General features: G+C 36.4%; 1 protein-coding gene across 3 annotated transcripts in view; it reads right to left on the bottom strand.

Moving 5' to 3' along the window:
• The window catches only part of BLNK (B cell linker), a 175,327-nt gene that overhangs the window by 74,867 nt on the left and 81,458 nt on the right, over positions 1-19,002 (bottom strand). For all 3 annotated transcript variants that reach the window (XM_074233256.1, XM_074233255.1, XM_074233254.1), the window contains exon 2: positions 2,531-2,596. In XM_074233256.1, the coding sequence (XP_074089357.1) occupies positions 2,531-2,547 (17 nt within the window). In that variant the 5' untranslated portion in view covers positions 2,548-2,596. The remainder of the gene's footprint in view (positions 1-2,530; positions 2,597-19,002) is intronic.

The following is a 19,002-nucleotide window of genomic DNA, read 5'->3' as shown; positions in this document are numbered from 1 at the left end:
TGAAATGACCCTTGGTCTTGTTCTAACTGACATTTTTATTAATGACTTGAGTGATGGTATAGATGGCCTGCTCATCAGATTTGCCAATGACACACAGCTGGGAGGTATGGCCAATATATTTGACAATAGTCATCCAAAATAAATCTTAGAATATGAGGCCAAATTAAGAAGAGGAATGCATAATGTCACACTTGGGTTCAAAAATCAGTTTCAGAGATGCAAATTAGAGAAGGTATGGTTAAGAAAAAATTGGTCTGAAAAATATCTGAGAACTTTAATGGATTTTAAGCCAAATATGAGTCAATTGTGATAGCCAAGAAATCTTACATAATCCTCAATTGCATTTATTCAATTTCATTCATCAAGCATTTTGGGGGGCGGCTAGGTGGCGCAGTGGATAGAGAAGTGGCCCTGGAGTCAGGAGTACCTGGGTTCAAATCCAACCTCTGATACTTAATAATTACCTAGCCGTGTGGCCATGGGCAAGCCACTTAACCCCAATTGCCTTGAAAAACCTTAAAAAAAAAAAGAATTTTTTGAACACTTGACTCTCACAGTGTCAACACTGTGTCTGGTGATAGGAATATAAATACAAAGAACAATTAGTTCCCATCTTTTGGGAAAATAATATCCACACAGATAAGGATATATAAAATACAGGATATCCTAAAAGTCTTAGTGCAGTTTTAAGCTTTAATTATCCCAATATCATCACTTTGGGAACAGAGAAAATACAAAAGACACAAAGGTAATTGGGCAGAATACTCTAGGTATGGGGTAAGAGTCCATGAAAAGAAACAGAGCTAGGATATAGAATGGTATGTGTGGGGAACATGTAGGGCTAATTTGGTTGATGGGTAGAACATGAAGGGGATAACATGAGTGTGTTTGGACAATGATGTTGGAACAAAAATGTGAAGGACCTTAAAGTCCAAAAAAAGAGCTTGTATTTCATCCTCAAGGCACTGAGCATACATTTAGGATAGCAATAAAGAGTTCAGATGAGAGGTGTTGAGGACCTGAACTAGTGTTATGACTGTGGGATGGAGAGAAAGGGGATAGAGAAAGAGATGTGGCAAAGGAACTTTGCAGTTAATCGGATATAGGGGAGAAAAGAGGAAAGGGTGATTGAAGCCCAGAGTTTAAGAAGACCTCAAAGGACCAAGCAATGTCAATTGACGCAGTGCATCTTTTAAAAAATCCATAAGGCAAAGAAAATAGAACTAATAAAATGAAATTTTAAATTTTAAAATAAAATTACAGTGTTTTCTTATAATTATTTGTATCTCATCCAGGACCTCTTGTCTGCAGTCATCCTGATTCATATCTAATCAGCGGAACCAGATGGCTCTGGAGGAGAAAGTGATTTAGGATAGCATCCCCTCAATTCACTTGCTTGTCCTGATATCACCTCCCTGATTTCATGGTCTTCTTTGAGAATGAAGGACAAAAATGATCATCATAAAGAATATTTGCATAAATAGAAACTACAATAAATGAAAATAAAATTATTTTTGAAATTTTTCATCAATTGACAAATTTTTGTATTTGTGGCATAAAAATGATAGTATACAGAACTAGGGAGGAGAAAATTCTTTGATGCTCTACTTTGATCAGCCCACATTTGTCACTTATGTCTAGTTTGGGGCATCACATTTTAGGAAGGATATTAAAAACCTAGAGATCATCTATAGGACATCTAAAATGGTTGAAGAGTCTTGAATTTATGTTGTCATTGGTGATATTCAGTCTTTTTTCAGACTTGTCGGACTCTTCATGATTCCATTTGAGGTTTTCTTGGCAAAGATCCTGGAGTGGTTTGCCATTTTCTTTTCCAACCCATTTTACAGATGAGATTAAGATTTACAGATGACAAGATTAAGAGACTGGCTCAGTGTCACACAGCTAGTGATGTCTGAGGCCAGATTACTCAGGATGATGAATCTTTCTGACTCCAGGCCCAGGGTTCTATCCCCTGTGCCATATAATTGATTGAAAGACAGGGGAATATTGATTATACAAAAGAGATTAAAAGTTGAGATGCTAGTTGTTATTAGAAGAGTGGCAGGTAGAAGAGGATTAGACTGATCTTCTTTTACCAGAGAAGATAAAATTGGGAGCAATGGTGGGGTGGGTGCTAGGTGTTAGCAGGGTATTAAATAAACATATTTAGGTCTGATGTCATAAAGACTTCCTCCCAATTAAAGTTATACCAAAGTAGAACTTCCTTGGGAGAGAGTTTGGTTCCTCTAATAGGTGTCTTTCAGCAAAGGTGGGATTACCACTTCTTTAGATGTTGCAGAGTGGATTTCTGGTCAGGTATATTCAGACTCCTAGAGGTTCCTTCTAACTACAAGGTTCTCTCATTCGCTGCTAGAAAATAAGAGATGAGGAAGAGACACCTTCTAAAGAAGATATAGAATTATTTTGGTAATGCTGAGCCTTCCCTTTCCACTGTATGTTTTGGTTTATGTTTTTTACAGGACCTCTTACCACTCTGTACAATAAAATTGGTGAAGATTCTACTTACTTTTTGAATTTGTTCATTATTCCACTTTCGTTGTTTGTAATACCATGGAAGACCTTCTGAAGTTGCCTATAAGAAAACCAACCATAAAATAACATAAGTTATCATAAAAATAAGTTATAGTTTGGACCTCACATTTAGAGAAAAATCCTTCAGGGACCCCGATCTCCCTTGTGACTGCAGAAAGGAAAAAGCCAACCCCATTTTGGACTAAACCCTATTTTTCTTGGATTCTACATGTTATTTTGTTCTATTAAATGGTTTTATTGTTTTGGTATATGGTTCTATAAAGAAGGGGACCTTTTAGAATGAAGCATTAGCCTCTTGAAGGGAAGAGAGTGACCATCTCAAACTGTGAGGAGGAAGAGGATACTAGAGGCTACAAGGGAAAGGATAATTTTGGGTAAGATTATGAGAGAGCCTGGTGTTGGCAGACAAATTGACTGACCCCAATAAGTCAACATTAATTTTTGAGGGGGGAGGGGAAAGGGTGAGTGTCTATGCTTAAGGAATTCAATGAATGACCTTATTAGCTGATGAGGCTGTATTTTGGATGGTGAACAGTAAGTCAGAATTTTTGCTTGAAATGAACACCCTGAAATGGGAGAGCACAAGGAAAAAAAAGACTCCAGACTAATGAATGGTGAAATGAAAGGCAATGGCACAATGAAAGGTAATTCTTTAGCTCCATTAATTATAATCCTTGCCTAGAAATAAATGGAATCTTAACACCAGAAGTCATCAGAAACCATCTAGTCCAATCCTTTCAATTTGTTGGGCACTGGGAAACACATGTCCTAGAGCTTTATCAATATTATGTCATTTGATGTTTACAACCCTGGGAGGTAGGTAGGTACTATTAGTCTCCCTTTTTATAATTAAGGAAACTGAGGCAGATAGCAGTTAAGTGATTTTTTTTTTTGAGCATCACACTACTGGTAGATGTCTGAGGTCAAAATTGTCAGGTCTTCCTGACACCTGGGCTAGTAAATAGACCAGGTCCAGAGCTCTATCCACTGGTATAAAGCACAATGTGAACCCTAAATTCCTATATAAAGATGTTGTTATCATCATTGTCATCATTGTGATTATAGTCATCCTCATTTCAGTGATCTAATAAATTTAGAAGAATTAGATATCAAGATAATAAACATTTATAAATAAACAAGAGCACATATGTAAACATGAAAATCTGTATGCTAATGACCTCTATTAATGTATCATCCTAAAAATTAGTATGATCTAGGCAGAGACACCCTGAGGAAGAGATGGGAGATGACTTATATCACATTACCTCTACTGTCTTGACTAAGCTCTCTCCCTTTGGCCTCTGATAGATAACTCAAAACTGGGGACCCAAGAATCTTGAGACTATCACTGCTCCCCAAACCACCAGATGTAATAAATGCTTTATTCATTCATTCATTTACTCATTCATTCTTTATTCATGTCAAACTGCAGATGTGCTCATAATCATTTGCAAATGGTGACTACTGTTATGTACAAGCTTCTAATCTGCCATCTCCTTTTCTCTCAGCCTTCATATTCCATAATAAACATGAGCAACATTTTTTAAAAATAATTTTATTCCACTGCACAGAAGTCTTTCACTGTCCATCGGTCTCAAGTTCAAATTCCTCCACTTGGCATTCAAGGTCTTTGACAGCCTGACCTCCTGGTCTCCTATTCCCTCATTCCAATCATGTTGCCTCTCTATCACTTTCCTAATCTGGTTTGCATGTTATCTGATGGATCATGAATTCCTAGATTTAGATCTGGAAGAGAAAATGGAGACTATCAATTCTGATCCCTTATTTTTTTTATAGATGAGGAAACTGAATTATAGAAAGGTTAAATAAATCAACAACATCAGATGATTATGATGTTCCAGGAACCATACTAGGTTCTGGAAATACAAAAAAAGGGGGGGGGCAAAAGTTGCCTCTGCCCTCAAGGAGTTTACATTTTAACCAGGGAGACAACATGGAAATAAGGTCATGAGAATTTTCTTCATAAGAATAAAAACATGCTTTAGTTTAAAACTATAAAGGAATTCTTGAAGCCATTGTCTAGATGTTCTTCCTCTTTGCTATCTTCTATTTATATGGTGGGGCAGATAGGTGGTACAGTGGATAGAGTGTGGAGTTCAAATTTGACCTCAGATACTTACCAGCTATGCCACCCTGGGGAAGTCACTTGACCCTATTTGCGTAATTTACTCATTTGTAACATAAGAAGTCAACAGAAATGACAAATTATTTCAATCTTTGTCAATGAAACCCCAAAAGGAAGAATTTGGCATGAAGAGTTGAACATGATTTAAAAAATGACAGCAACAACTTACATGATACATAATGTATTGTTCTGAACTTCAGCACATATAGACATTTTAACTTCTAACTTCTTTCAATTATTTAAATTTAGTTTAAATTTTTCTTAAGTACCTATCATAGAGGTAATAATGAACAGTCCCTAAGCTCAAGGAGTTTTCATTCTCCCCACAATAAATAACATTTGCCTGGATAAGTAAAGACAAAATATAGGAACAGGGACTGACCCTGATATAGGCAATTCCTGGGTGAGGAAGTTCCCTCTATCAAAATAGATTACCATCTCATAGTACCTGAATTTTTAAGAATGCCTCAACCCTTGCATAGCTTCCAACCTCCTACCTTGCTTTGACTTCTTGAAATCATGAGTTCTTTGATTGTTTAACGGATTTCAGCATCAGAGCCCGAGCAGGTCTGGCCCACTACCATGCTTGAAAATTTCCAGTCTTTCCTTGGCTCACATGGTCTCAGTCTCTCATACTATCTCTATGCTCACAGATATTATATTATGACCCTTGACTTACCTTTCTAACCTTTTCTCCTCCTCCCTTACATGGGGAATATTCTCTGGCCACCCAAAAGTATTCTCACATAAAGATGAATACCTTGTACATTGCTGATTCAATGTCTTTCTTTGTTTAAGCTGCAAGTTCTTGTTCAAAATATTTTGCTCCTTTGCTCTTTTCCATCTTTCCAAATCTCACCTATCTTTTAAAGCCTAGCTCAAATCCTAGCTCTCCTAGATTGCTTGCACTAACCACATAACTTAAAATGAACTCTCCTACCACCATATTCTTGTTGGTGTTGGTGTGGTTGAGTCATATTTCAGTTGTGTTCAACTCTACATGAACCCATTTGGTATTTTCTTGGCAAAGATACTGGAGTGGTTTGCCATTTCCTTCTCCAGTTCATTTTACAGATGACGAACTAAAGCAAACAGAGTTAAGTGATTTGACCAGGGTCACATAACTAGTCTGAGGTCAGATTTGAACTCAGGAAGAGAAGTCTTCCAAATTCCAGGTTAGGTACTCTATCCATTGTATCACCTAGATGCCCTACTTCCATACTTTGATAGCCCTTAATCCCTATATAATTCATTTGACGTAGATTATGCACTCTTCTATATTATGTTTTTAATAGAATGCATCTTTCTGTTGTGAACTGATCTAACCACTTTAGAGAGCAAGTTAGATCTATGCCCCAAAGACTATAAAACTGCACACCTTTGACCTCATAATATCACTACCAGGTCTGTATCCAAGATTGATAAAAGGACCTCTATGTATAAAAATATTTACAGCAGCTCTTTTTGTGATGCAAAGAATTGAAAATTGGGGGGGGGGATGCCCATCAATTGGGCTGAACAAATTGTGATATATGATTGTGAGGGATATTATTGTATAGTATAGAAATGATGAGCAAATGGTTTCAGAAAAACTTTGAAAGATTTTTATGAACTTATGAAGTGAAATGAGCAGAACCAGGAGAAGAACATTGTACAGAGTAAGAGGAAAATTGTACAATAATCAACTGTGAATGACTCAGCTATTCTCTTATAATACCATGATCTTAGATAATTCCAAGTTTCATGACAAAAAATGCTTTGCACACCCAGAGAAAGAACTAATAGAGTATGAATGCAGATCAAAGCTTAAAAAAAAAAACCCAGAACTTTATTTTTCTTTTATTTTGGTCTATGTATTCTTTCAAAACATGACTAATATGGAAATATGTTTTACATGACTACACATGAATAACCTGTATCAAACTACTTGCCCTCTCAATTGAGGTGGTGAGAAGGGAGAAGGAAAAGAATCTGAAACTCAAAATTTTTAAAAAAATGAATGTTAAAAAATTTTACATGTTATTGGGAAAAAATTTCAAAATGTGAAAAATGTCATTCTCAAATATTAAGTTTCTTAGGGAATAGGAACCTTGTTTTATATTTATTTGTATCCCTTCAAAGTATCTAATAGATAAAATTGTGTTCAATGAATGTGGCTGTCTTACTTTCTTTACAGGAATATAGATTTTATAATTAGAAGGGATTTTTGAAATTATTTAACAATAAGGCCAGAGATGCAGACCTGGAAGGACTGTTAGAGTTGATTGACTCCAACCTCCTCCTTTTACAGATAAAGAAACAGGGACCACAGGAGATGAAATTCCTTTCATGAGGTCACCCAGGTGGTTACTCTCAAAAGTCATCTGACCTGAGGAGTACGCTTTCCACTTACCACACTCTCCCCACTTCCCCCTTCAAAAAACTAATCAGAGTTAAAATTTAAACTTTTGTTTCCCTAGTTCCAAATCTAGAATTTCTATTACTAATCTTTCTTTTTAAAGCAGAGGCAGCTGAGCACCAGAAAAGTAATGACTGAGGTCACAAGTCATACTGAACTACACTGTCCACTAGGATTCCCAGTATCTCCTCAATGTCCCTTTCCTGAACCACAGTTGAAAGATGGAAATCCATCAGCCTTTAAAAATTGTTTAGATTCTCTTTACTCAAGGAGACCCTTGCTCTTGCTCAGGTCTGTAAACTGGTTAGCCTAGTAAAATTTTTCCTCATTATATAACCCACTCTGCATTTCATTTATTAAAAAAAAAAAACTTCACAAAGAGATGTGTTCCTGCACAGATTCCTGTGGAATACCGCCTTCCCTCTCCTCTAGTCACAAGACAAGCTGATTTATCCCTCTCTATTTCTCATATTTGATTTCCTATCCACAACAAGGCAGTACAATTCAGTTTGTTTTTTATTTTTAAAAACTTTTATGTGTCCCTTAGCAAAGTCTTAAAAAAACCCTAAACATATTATGTCAATTGGGTTTTTTTTAGGTTTTTGCAAGGCAAATGGGGTTAAGTGGCTTGCCCAAGGCCACACAGCTAGATAATTATTAAGTGTCTGAGACTGGATTTGAACCCAGGTACTCCTGACTCCAAGGCCGGTGCGCTATCCACTGCGCCACTTAGCTGCCCCCTGTCCATTGATTTTTGCTTTATCTATGTGATTACTTACTCCTTCAAATGAACATTCATTCATCAGTCAGATATCCATTTTGCCTTTGCTTTATAGAAAGCTACATTTAGTAACTTTTCCCCTTTGGACAGGATCTATGATTCCATTGGAACCTCCCAATGAGGAGACTTCCTCTAACAATAAAGATCAATAAAGATCTGCAAACATTTTTGTAACTGATGCTTTGAAAAAGTTGTTGGAGGGCACTAAGAGGTTTGACTTTTCTTGGGTCACACAGTTAATATAGGAGATATATGTATAGGAGAGAAAGGACTTTATTGAGGTGTTTCTGACTCAGAAACATTATGTAATTAATCATTTACTACTGATTGTTTGGATATGAGAATCACTGATCTGTTCCTATCTAGAGCCCCTTTGGGATTCCACTGCCCATCTGTGAAACAATTGGCATAGTGACTTTGATAAGAACAGATGAGAAATTTTTTTTTGTTTTTTTTTCAGATGAGAAATTTTGACCAGATTTAATTCAGTTTCATCCTTTAATTCCTTCAGAACTCTCTGCTAGATGCTGCCGCCCCAACTCTGTACTTTATTTACGTAATTTTGTCAATTAAGTCTAGAACAACCTGTGCATCTACTACTGTTCGATCTGATGCCTCCTCCAAAATGTCCATATTTAAGAATTTATGAAAAAGCAATTAAATTCCAGCATGTTCTGCATCCCTGAGTCCTCACCCACTAGTTAAGAACAATTCCCACACCATACTTTGATTCTCTTTTATCTTTGTAATTTATTCCTTGTTTCCCTTTTAGGTTGTATAATGTACATTGTAAACTTTTTTAAAAAAAACTGTCACATGTAATATATGTAAAATTTTAAAAATTATAGTCTTACAAAATGATCATAAACAACCCTTTGCTCCCCTCCTTCCCCTCCACCTCCCCCACTCCCATCAAGACAAGGTCAGAATAGGATTTCCAACTTTTCCAACAAAGTAAAGTAGAAATATTGGCTCCTATTTACAGATTCAGTGAAACTGTTGTAGATTAAGAAATATTTTGAATTTTCTTCATTTTTTTGCTAACCCAAGAAAAAAACAAAACCTATGATATTAATAAGTTTCAGTCTTCCATACTTTAGAAATTGTGTTATGTGTCAGGACTCTGTAACCAAACATTTTTTGGTTTTGATGTGTTATTCTGCAACTTATTTAGTGTTGGAGAAATTCTGTGTCAGTGATTAAATATATTAAAAATGCATTCATGTTACTTTCTAAGTAGATTCCAATCTAGGTTGAAAATTTTTCTTGTGGTTATTAGATGGATAACCTTCTTTGCTTTCAGAAAAAAAATGGCAGGAGGAAGTAGTAGATCTTTTTGTAATGGTCTTCTTTAGTTACTGCAAGGGCAGGGAATTCATTGTCTTTCTAAAAGTCTCTTTTATCATTCTTTTACACAATGATCATTAAGAGTTCCCACTGATTCTCTATTAAAAGAGTTCACTTTTGACTTTGAAATCAGTTGCAAAATGAATCTCCAAGTCTATTTTGTAGCTTAATTTTTAGTTTTAATTTGAGTTGCCATAATTTGGGGGTTTCCCTGGTTTCCTGGTTGCCATCTTTTGAATGTTTCCAAAAATGCCCTTGCAATAAACTTTGCTAGATGGGCTATTTTGAGTATTTTTGTTTTGTGGGTCTTCTTTCTCCTACTCTATCTACACAAAATGCTTGGTAAAATGATCTTCAGCACACATTTATTTTTGATTCCCAAAATTTTAGCAGATCTGTGATTTCATTCTTCTGAGAAATAGAATGAATTATAGACTCAGTTCCTTAGCAGATAGCTTCCCAGGTCCTGGTCAGGAAATTGTAAGATCCAATGACTTTTTCTCAGTCTCAATTCTTCTCAACCTCTCTGCACTATGTGACACTCTTGACCACCTTCTCCTTCTGGATATTCTTTTCTCTCTAGGTTTTCATGGCATAGTACTCTCTTAGCCTTCCTCCTACCTCTCTGACTTCTCTTTTTCAGTATCCTTTGGTCCTTTGAGCCTCACTCATCAACTCTGGGTGTTCCCTAGGGTTCTATTCTTGGTTAAGATCTCTTCCCCCCCCATTATCTCTATGCAGAAGATTCCCAAATCTATATATCCAACTATATATCTCTTCTTAGCCTCTATCTTGCATCAACAAAAGGTGCTTATGTTTTAGATGGACTGAATGTAACATGCATCTTAAAATCAATATAGTCAAAATAGAACTTATTCTATTTTCCTCAAAACCTTCCCCTGTCTCAGGCCTCCCTCTTATAGTGAGCCATCACCATCCTTCCAGTCAACCAAGCAACCAATCAGTCAATGACATTCTGGATTTTTCATTTGCATTCACCCCACAAATATAATCTGTGCCAGATTTATCATATCATTTATAACTTCACTCATATCTCATGCACGTCTCCTCTCCACTGAAAAAAACCCATTATTTTTGTTTAGACTTTCATCATCTCTTCTCTAAGCTATACAAAACCTCTTCCAACTGGTCTTTGACTCAAGTCTCTCCCCACTCCAAGCCATCTGACAAAGAAATTAGCACTAGTGTAGATCTGTTCATTACTTCAACAGCAACCTATTGCTTCTAAAATCAAATATCAACTTCTCTATTTGCCATTTAAAAGCTCTTCATTCTTTCCTCCATTTCTAGTCTTCATTATTCCCTGACATAGATTGCAACACAGACTCCATTTCTTAGTAGATAGCTTCCCGAGTCCTGGCCAAGAAATTGTCAGATCTAAGGACTTTTTCTCAGTCCCAATTCTTCTTGAACTCTCTGTGAGATGTGACTATTGACCATCTTTTCCTCCTGTATATTCTCTTCTCTCTAGGTTTCCATGGCATAGACCTCTCTTGGTTCTCTTCCTATCTATCTGACCTCTCCTTCTCTATGTCCTTTGGTCTTTATTAGGGTCACACTCATCAATTCTTTCCATGAATTTTACAATTAGGCTATAGTCATCCACTTGCTCTTTTCCACATACACCATTCTATCTCCTGGTTGTTGCTTTACCCTGACTTGGGATGCTCTGCCATTCACTTCCACTTTCAGTACTTGACTTAAATTCTACCTTCCACAGGAAACTTTTCCTGGTTCTCCAATTTCTAGTGCCCTCCTCTCTGAAATTACCTCTTATTCATTCTTGTACATATCTAGACATTCACATGTTATCTCTCTGGTAGGATGTGAGCTCCTTGAGGGCAGGAACCACTTAGCACATAGGAAGTTCTTAAATGCTTTCTGATGGATCACTTAGCTACTAGACTTTATTGATGAATATTTCTGCATTTAACTTCATTTATCACATAGGAAGTCTTACCCCCTTTATAGGACTTGCCAGATTTTCTATCCCCCTGGTATGACCTTTGAGAGCCTACAATCACTTTCATACTATGTTGAGACCTCTCAATGCTGAACTTAGTGGTAGTAATTGATTTGGCAATTACCAGAGAAATGGTATAATTTATTTGTCTGAAAGAAAGTTTTTATGAACCTATCATCACTTTTAACTGACCACAATTATTGCATAAAGGAGTTAAATGGGGTCAGTTCTTAGGTGATCTTAGTTTACCTTAACATACATGCAATCTAGTATGGAGGATGTACTCCCATTTTACTTTGCTCTGTTCACTCAGTTAGTCAACAAACATTTATTAAGCCCTTAACTATGTGCTGACACTATACTAAGTGATGGGGTCACAAAGAAGGGCAAAAACATTGTCCTTGCCCTCATGGGAAAAGATAATATGTAAATAACTGGGTAATATGCAAAATATAACTAATATAAATGGAAGGTGATAGACCATACCATATCTGGAGTGGTCATGTCTTCAGCATAGAGTGTCATATTTTAGGATGATGGAGCATCAGAAGAGGGTGACCAGGATGGTGAAAGGCCCTGAGACCTTGTCTCATGAGCATCAATGAAAGGGAGGGAAGGAAGGAAATAAACATTTACATATCACATTCTATATCTTAGGCATATACACTATGCTAAGTCCTTTTAACAAATATTATCTACTGGGGAAGAAAAAACTTAATGGAGACTTGTTAGCTAAGTATTTGAAAGGCTCTTCTTTAGGAGAGAAAGAGGAAATTTTGGCTCCAAAAAAAAAGCAGAATTAATGGCAATGAGTAAAAGTCATATGGAGGCAGATTTTTATCTCTAAGGGAGAAAAAATCTTTAGCAATTCTGTTAAAAAATGGAAAAAATGTAGCAGCTACCTCAGAAGATAATATTTCCTCTTTTTAAAGGTTTGCAAGAGAGGGTAAGCATCCATTCTAGAGGGAGTTCTGGGTCAAACCATTGTTCTTTAAAGTCCCTTGTGGCTCTAAAACAAAGATCCTCTGAAATTTTTCCCATTCTGAGAATTAGTAATTATGGGAAATGTTTTCTTTTATTTATTTTTCTCCTAGGAATTCAGAAAGCAGATAAATAGTAGGTATCCTTGTGGACAGCTAAATTTCCTTGTGCATTTTGTAGAAGATTAACAGTTGGAAGAGTGAAAGGAACATGAGTTGTAGAGTCTTGGGTTCCACATCCTAATCCTTTTTCTTCTCCCTTCTAGATGACATCTAATTCTGTTGACCTCAGTTTCCTAATGTATTAGGAGAGAGGGTAAGAGTAGATGATTTCTAAAGCTGATTATAGTTTTAAATCTTATGATCTTGTAGAGGAGGGAGGTGAGGGTAACTCTATACCTATTGGATGATCCCATTATTTAAACCCATTTTCTTAGCATTGATGTCCCTCTTCCTGGAACTGTGGAAATGGTCCTATAATGACCATGTCTTTATCCAGATGGTCAGGCTCAATTCTGGGGCAAGTAACATATACCTATAAAAGACTGCTTCAGTGGCTACTTCCCCACTGGCACCCCAAATTTGATGGGAATTAGGTAAGCTTTAGGCAAGCCCTTCCTGGATCCATGAGTTCCTGGGACTGAGAAGTTCAGGAACCTGCCCTTCATTGGTCATTGGGAGGCCATGAAGCTCTCCTTACTTTAATAGTATATACTTGTTTTAATAAACCCTATCATAAGAAGACAATAAGCTCATCATTTCAATATTCTAAAAAAAGACACTACCCAGATTCATAAGTTCGAGCTACAGGAATTCTAGGACACTGTGAAATATGCCCATAAGTGATAGTTCTGACACTGTACTTTAGAAAAATTCTGACTAGAGGAAAATTGCCTTTTATTCTGTTATTAGAAGGCTTGTCAAACGACATAAGCATAGATCTAGAGACTGAAAAGAAAATAGACTTCCTTTAAAAGAAAAAAAATCAGGTTTTTATATATGACTTGGAAGATAAGAGACAAGCTATGAGACTTTGGACAGTTCAATGATCTTTTCAGGCCTCAGTCTACCCTTCTGTAAAATGTTAGAATTAGTCTAGTTGATCTCCATAGCTCCTAACAGCTTTGACATTCCCAAGTGTAAATCATTTAATAAAATTAGAAATTGTTGCCTCTTCATTACTCATGACCTATTTATCCCAGGTGAGGATTGTTTCTCTTCCTGTCACATGTTTCTCATGGAGGAAGGATTAAAGATTGTTCTGCCTGGCAAGATCAGAAGCAGGACCCTTGGGTAAAGTTTCAGAAAGCATTTTAATTATTTGTTCAGTCACTTTCTTTCATATCTGACTCTTTGTAACACCATTTGGGGTGTTCTTGGCAAAGATACTGGAGTGGTTTGTCATTTCTTTTCTTTAGCTCATTTTACAGATGAGTAAACTGAAGAAAACAGAATTAAAAAACTTGCTAGGAAGTGTCTGAGACCAGATTTCTATTGACACTACCATTTAGCTGCCCATCTCTAATTTAAAACTGTTCCAAAATAGAATAAATAAAAAATAGAAAAAATAAGATAGTAGGTAGCCTATCGATGGAGGTATTTAAGGAAAACCTAGGTGTTGTCTTGTTTAGCATTTTGTAGACATGATTTTTTGCTTTGAGAAGGGCAATATAACTTGAAATCCTTACCAACTCTGCAGTTCTCTGATTTAAATGTCCATGGTGTTCCTATAGGGTGTTTTCACATGATACACAAGCGTTTCGTAAGTTGGCCTCTTTTTGTTTGTTTTTAAACTTGATACCTTTCTTTTTTTTCTTTCTCAATACTTTACTCTTGCCAGAGTTGCCAGGACCTGAATGCCTTTGATTTCCCCTCCTCCACCAACATGCTCAAGCTAACTATGCTGTGATCATTATTGAAGAATGGCACACTCTGAGACAGTTCCTGTTCACTCCTGAAGACTGTGTCCAAGACGCTTCCTTCCTGGAGCTTCTAAAGCCACAGGACTTCAGACTCTGTCTCCCTTCTGGTCTCAAGTCACATTTTGTCCCAATCATACACTGCCAACTTCTGCTTATTTACAGATTTGATTTTACTATATCAGAACTTCCAGGCTCAATGTATATTCCTAGAGACATTTTATTATCTCAAATAATATATCTTTGTTCTTATTACACAAGTCTAGAGAGGCTTCTGTGGGATTTTTCAGTTATTGTTTTGTAGATGAGGGGGAGAAATGAGGGTGATGATGGAGAGAGAGAGAGAGAGAGAGAGAGAGAGAGAGAGATCTGGGTGGGGGGAAAGATGGTTCATCAGTGTAAAGAACTTCTTGTATGGAAATTCTCTTCTTCGGTGTAGATTAGCAACACTTTTGTAACTCATGCTTCTGAATGTTGTCTGCAGAGGAATGCTGAATTTAAATGATTTCCCAGTTCTCACAGAGCTAGTGTTTATCAGAGGCAGCACTTTAGATGCAGATCTCCATGAGTCTGAGACTGCCCTTTGATGCACAACACCATGCTTCCTCTCTATGCTACCTAAAAAAAAAAAAGAATCTGCCCAAGATTTCCATTTTGCTACTGTTTGTTGCCCTTTCACATTATTTTTCCACATGTATACATGCAATGTCCACCCACTCCAGACTTTTGTGCACATCTTGTATCCTGGAAGTTAAATGTCCTTTTGCTATCCCCTTTCACAAACTCTTTCCAATTCTAGTTGTTTAGAGGTAAAATAAAATTCAAAACATTACCATTTAGGAGCATCATTGATATAAGAGATTTTACTGATTCTTTAGCTGGATTCCTGCTTTTAGGACATCTGCATTCCCTTCTATCACCAGCATTGAATGTTTTTACCCAAATTCTCTCTGTTTAGCTACTATGCACCACATATGTTGGTACTTTGGGTTTTAGAATGAGTAGAAAAAACAGTAGGGATAAAGTATGACTTCTGTTCTCATGGAACTTCTAGTCTATGAACAGTCAAAGATCAAGGAGAAAAAAGATGCCTCAAAGCACATGAATAATGTAAAAATGAGGAGAAAAAATAATCACCCTGAGTTCAGAGAATGGAGAGATTGCTACACTGGAATGAGCAGAGATTTCATGGAAAGGAAAACTTAGCACACCTTAGAAAATGAACAAATATGAGTTCCATGAACTAGAAGTGTCTTGAGCTGGATGAAGACTGAAGATAAAAATTCAAATGGAGGGATGGAGGGAGGGAGTACTGGCCCTAGAGTCAGGAGAACCTGAGTTAAAAATCTGACCTCAGACACTCATTAGTTGCATGGCCAAGTAACTGGACCAAGTCATTTAACCTTGATTGACCCCTCCACCACACCCCCCCTCACCAAAAGTTCAAATAGCTTAAGAGGAGAGCAGGACAATGTCACAAACCATAGTACTGAAGCTGGAGAATTCAAGAGATCTTAAAGGGCAATGAATGAATCAGTTTGGCTGGAATAGATCATTTCTGTACAGGAATAAATGGAGAAAAACCAGAAAAGTAGATTGTAAAATGTTTTGAATATCAGACTAAACAATATAGACTTTATCCTGTAGGTAAGGCAGCGCCGTTAAGAGTTTTTGAGCAAGGCGATATGATATGACAAAATAAGATATTTTAGGAACCTTAATTTAGAATGAATTATAAAGAGAGATTCAAAGAAAGGCATTATAATTAGGATGCTACTTTAATAGTTAAGACCATACATAAATATCAGTAGGAGAGTAGAAGTAGTTGGAATGAGAAGGAACTGACAATTGTAAGAGATATTAAAAAGCCCAAGAGATGGGATCATGGGATTTACAGATGGAAAGCAGGGTTGGAGTCCAACAATCCTGTCTTCATATGAAAAAATAAACCCAGATAAAAAGTGATTTGTTTACATTCACATAAGTAATACGGATTTGGTGACCTTGTGGATGTGAGAGATGAAGGTGGAAGACTAAGGGAAAAAGACAAGTCAAAGAAATCACAATGCAAGCCAAGGTTGTTGGCAGAACTAAAATCCATGCCATAAGAAAATCTCTTGAAAATGGCTATGTTTCACCCGGAAAAGAGAAGACTAATGTTAATAGTGGCTGTTTTCCAGTATTTGAAAACTTCTAAGACATAAAATGGATTAGGCATTTTATTTTTGTCCCCTAGGGCAGAAGTAGGGAAGAAAGTTGAGAAAATGTAAATTTAGACTTAATGTAGGGGAAAGACTTCCTGACAATTAGAGTTATCGAAAGTGTGATGGTTAATATTCAGATGTAATAAGTTGCCTAGCTTTTATTGGGTCGTGGTTTTCAAATAAAACCAAATCTGTCCAACTAAACTAAAGCTCCTAGGGATAAGACCATTTTTTGAGATTTACCCTAAACTCTAAAATAGTGTTTATAGAGTTATCCAAAAAAAAAAAAAGCTTCTTGAGTTATGTCAGGGGAACACTTCTTTCACCTAAGAAAGATGAATACACAGGTTGATGCGCTTTGACTTGCCTCATTCATGAGCAATGTGGGAAGATCATTTGCAAGTTTTCCAGACATCTTTAAGCTTCAGTAATCTGAGTGATCTGTTAAGTTCATAAGTATGGGTAATCAAGCCCCAGTTTTCCTTCAACTGCCCCCCCCCCACACAATTCCCCACTTTCTCATTCTGGGCAAGTCAAGTCTAGGATTTTGTTGAGATTCTCCATAGGGATTTAATTAGCACAATAAATACTTTCTTCCTAACCTTTTTATATTTAATGTATAGCTTTGTACCACTCAAATTGTTCATTTGTTATGTCATTCTTGTTATATGACTGGATCATCTCTTCTTCCTGTTACTCATAACCCCAATGATGTCTTTCAGTTGATTATTCTCCTGAAAGTAGTCATTAGTGACATGTGGTGGTCTGCTAACAAACAAAACACCATTATTAAAATAAAGACATACTTAGGAAATTACACTATTAATAGTGTAAGAGGAACTGATTTATGTGTCATTTCTTTCGTTTAACAAATCCTTATTAAAGATCTACTATGTGCAGAGCTAAGGAAGATAGAAACATTTAAATAGCTATGAATCCTGGCCTCTTAAACTTACCTTCTAGAAGCGGTTGGAACCTTTGTTCTGCCAAGGGCAGTTATTCAATGCTGTTCTCTTTTTCTAGATGAATCTCTCTCTCTCTCTCTCTCTCTCTCTCTCTCTCTCTCTCTCTTACACACACACACACACACACACACACACACACACACACATACTTTTCAAAAAAGCAATCTAGACAGTTGACTGACCTTGAGTCCTAATGGAGTCTTGTATCCCAAGACTCAATGAACATCCCAGGGCATTTTGGTGTTTTTTAAATTGTGCTGACTTAAAAATTATTTGCCTTCTATGTCTGATCAAATATTTAATTAATTCACTCCTAAAAATCTCCTAGATTTATTGAATTTCAAGTCCCGCCTGCAGTTGCTGTGGCAGCTCCAGACCAGATTTGCTGGCCTTATATAACTGGCAGGAGGATGTTCCTGATCCCAATCTAGAAGGTTAAGACACAGATAGGCACACTGAAAAATACATATTTACATGATAAATGCATAAATGAGATATGAGACAAAGAATTAAGGTGCAGAGGGGAAGACCATTACGGACAAGGAAATTAGGAGAGATTTCACAAAAGTTACATTTGAATTTGAACTTTAAAGGAGGATTGGCATCTTCACAGTCATAAAATTCTTTACATTATGTCATTTAATCTCCCCTGGCAATCCTGTGGAGATAGGTAGAAACATATTCCATATTCTGCAGACAAGGAACAGATTAACAGTGATGTGTTCAAGGATTCTAACTCTAAAGTTGAATTTTTTTCTAACAAACCACAATTATAAATTGAAAAAGAGAAAGAAAGAAGGAAATGCCAATTCCTAGAGGGCAATGTCCATCTCTTCATTTGTTCTATGTGGAAGACTCTACTGTAAGTGCCCAGGTTAAATTTTTGTTTGTTTGTTTGTTTGTTTGTTTTTTAAGGTAAACCACAGGTAGCTTAAAAAACCCACTAAATATGGTATTAAAAAAGGAAAACCCTTTTAAATTTACAGATTGATCTGGCAATTGACTCAGAATAAGAGAAAGGAACTAAAGAGTAGAGACAAGTTGGCATCTCAGACATCAACAAAATACATGCTTTTAAAAGGCTGGGGCTGCTTTGAATAGAATTTGTCTTGTTCATCTTATTTTTCTGATATTTCTTTCCCTTCTTTTTAATTTGTCTTGTTAAAGGAATGAATGAAAGTTGGATAATAGAAATGAAACTGGACTTGTCAAAAGATTCAGCTCTATTTAATTTGCCACCTAACATTCACTGAGTTTAATGTTTTTGTCCACTGTGACTTGGGAACAAATCACCTAATCACATTAAGTTTCTATATTTTCATCTGTAAAATAGGCACAGTAGTTGCACTTTAACTCAGGACCCTCCTACGATCTACCTCCACAGGACTGTTTGGAAGATCAAATGACATTGTAGGAGATTTCATAAAAGTAAAGATATTACTTATATAAACACTAGCAATGTAATCACTATACCTGCTTAATTTTTAAAACCCACAGCATAAAAATTAAAATGACAAAATGGCAGAAACTATTAATAGATTTCTTCTTATTGGAGCATTATCAGATTTGTCATATTACCATATCCTAATGTTCTTATACTAAGAAAAAAGAGAAGTAACTAGGGTTCTGATCCTGCCTCTGAAACTAATAAATATGACCTTGAGTATGCCATTCATGTGTCTGAAGATTTACAAGGTGAGGGCACTGAATTATAGGATTTCT

Source organism: Macrotis lagotis, chromosome 4 (genome assembly GCF_037893015.1).
Source record: "Macrotis lagotis isolate mMagLag1 chromosome 4, bilby.v1.9.chrom.fasta, whole genome shotgun sequence".
Taxonomy (NCBI): Eukaryota; Metazoa; Chordata; class Mammalia; order Peramelemorphia; family Peramelidae; genus Macrotis; species Macrotis lagotis.
Note: the sequence above shows the minus strand (reverse complement) of the source record. Positions and strands in the feature narration are given on the sequence as shown.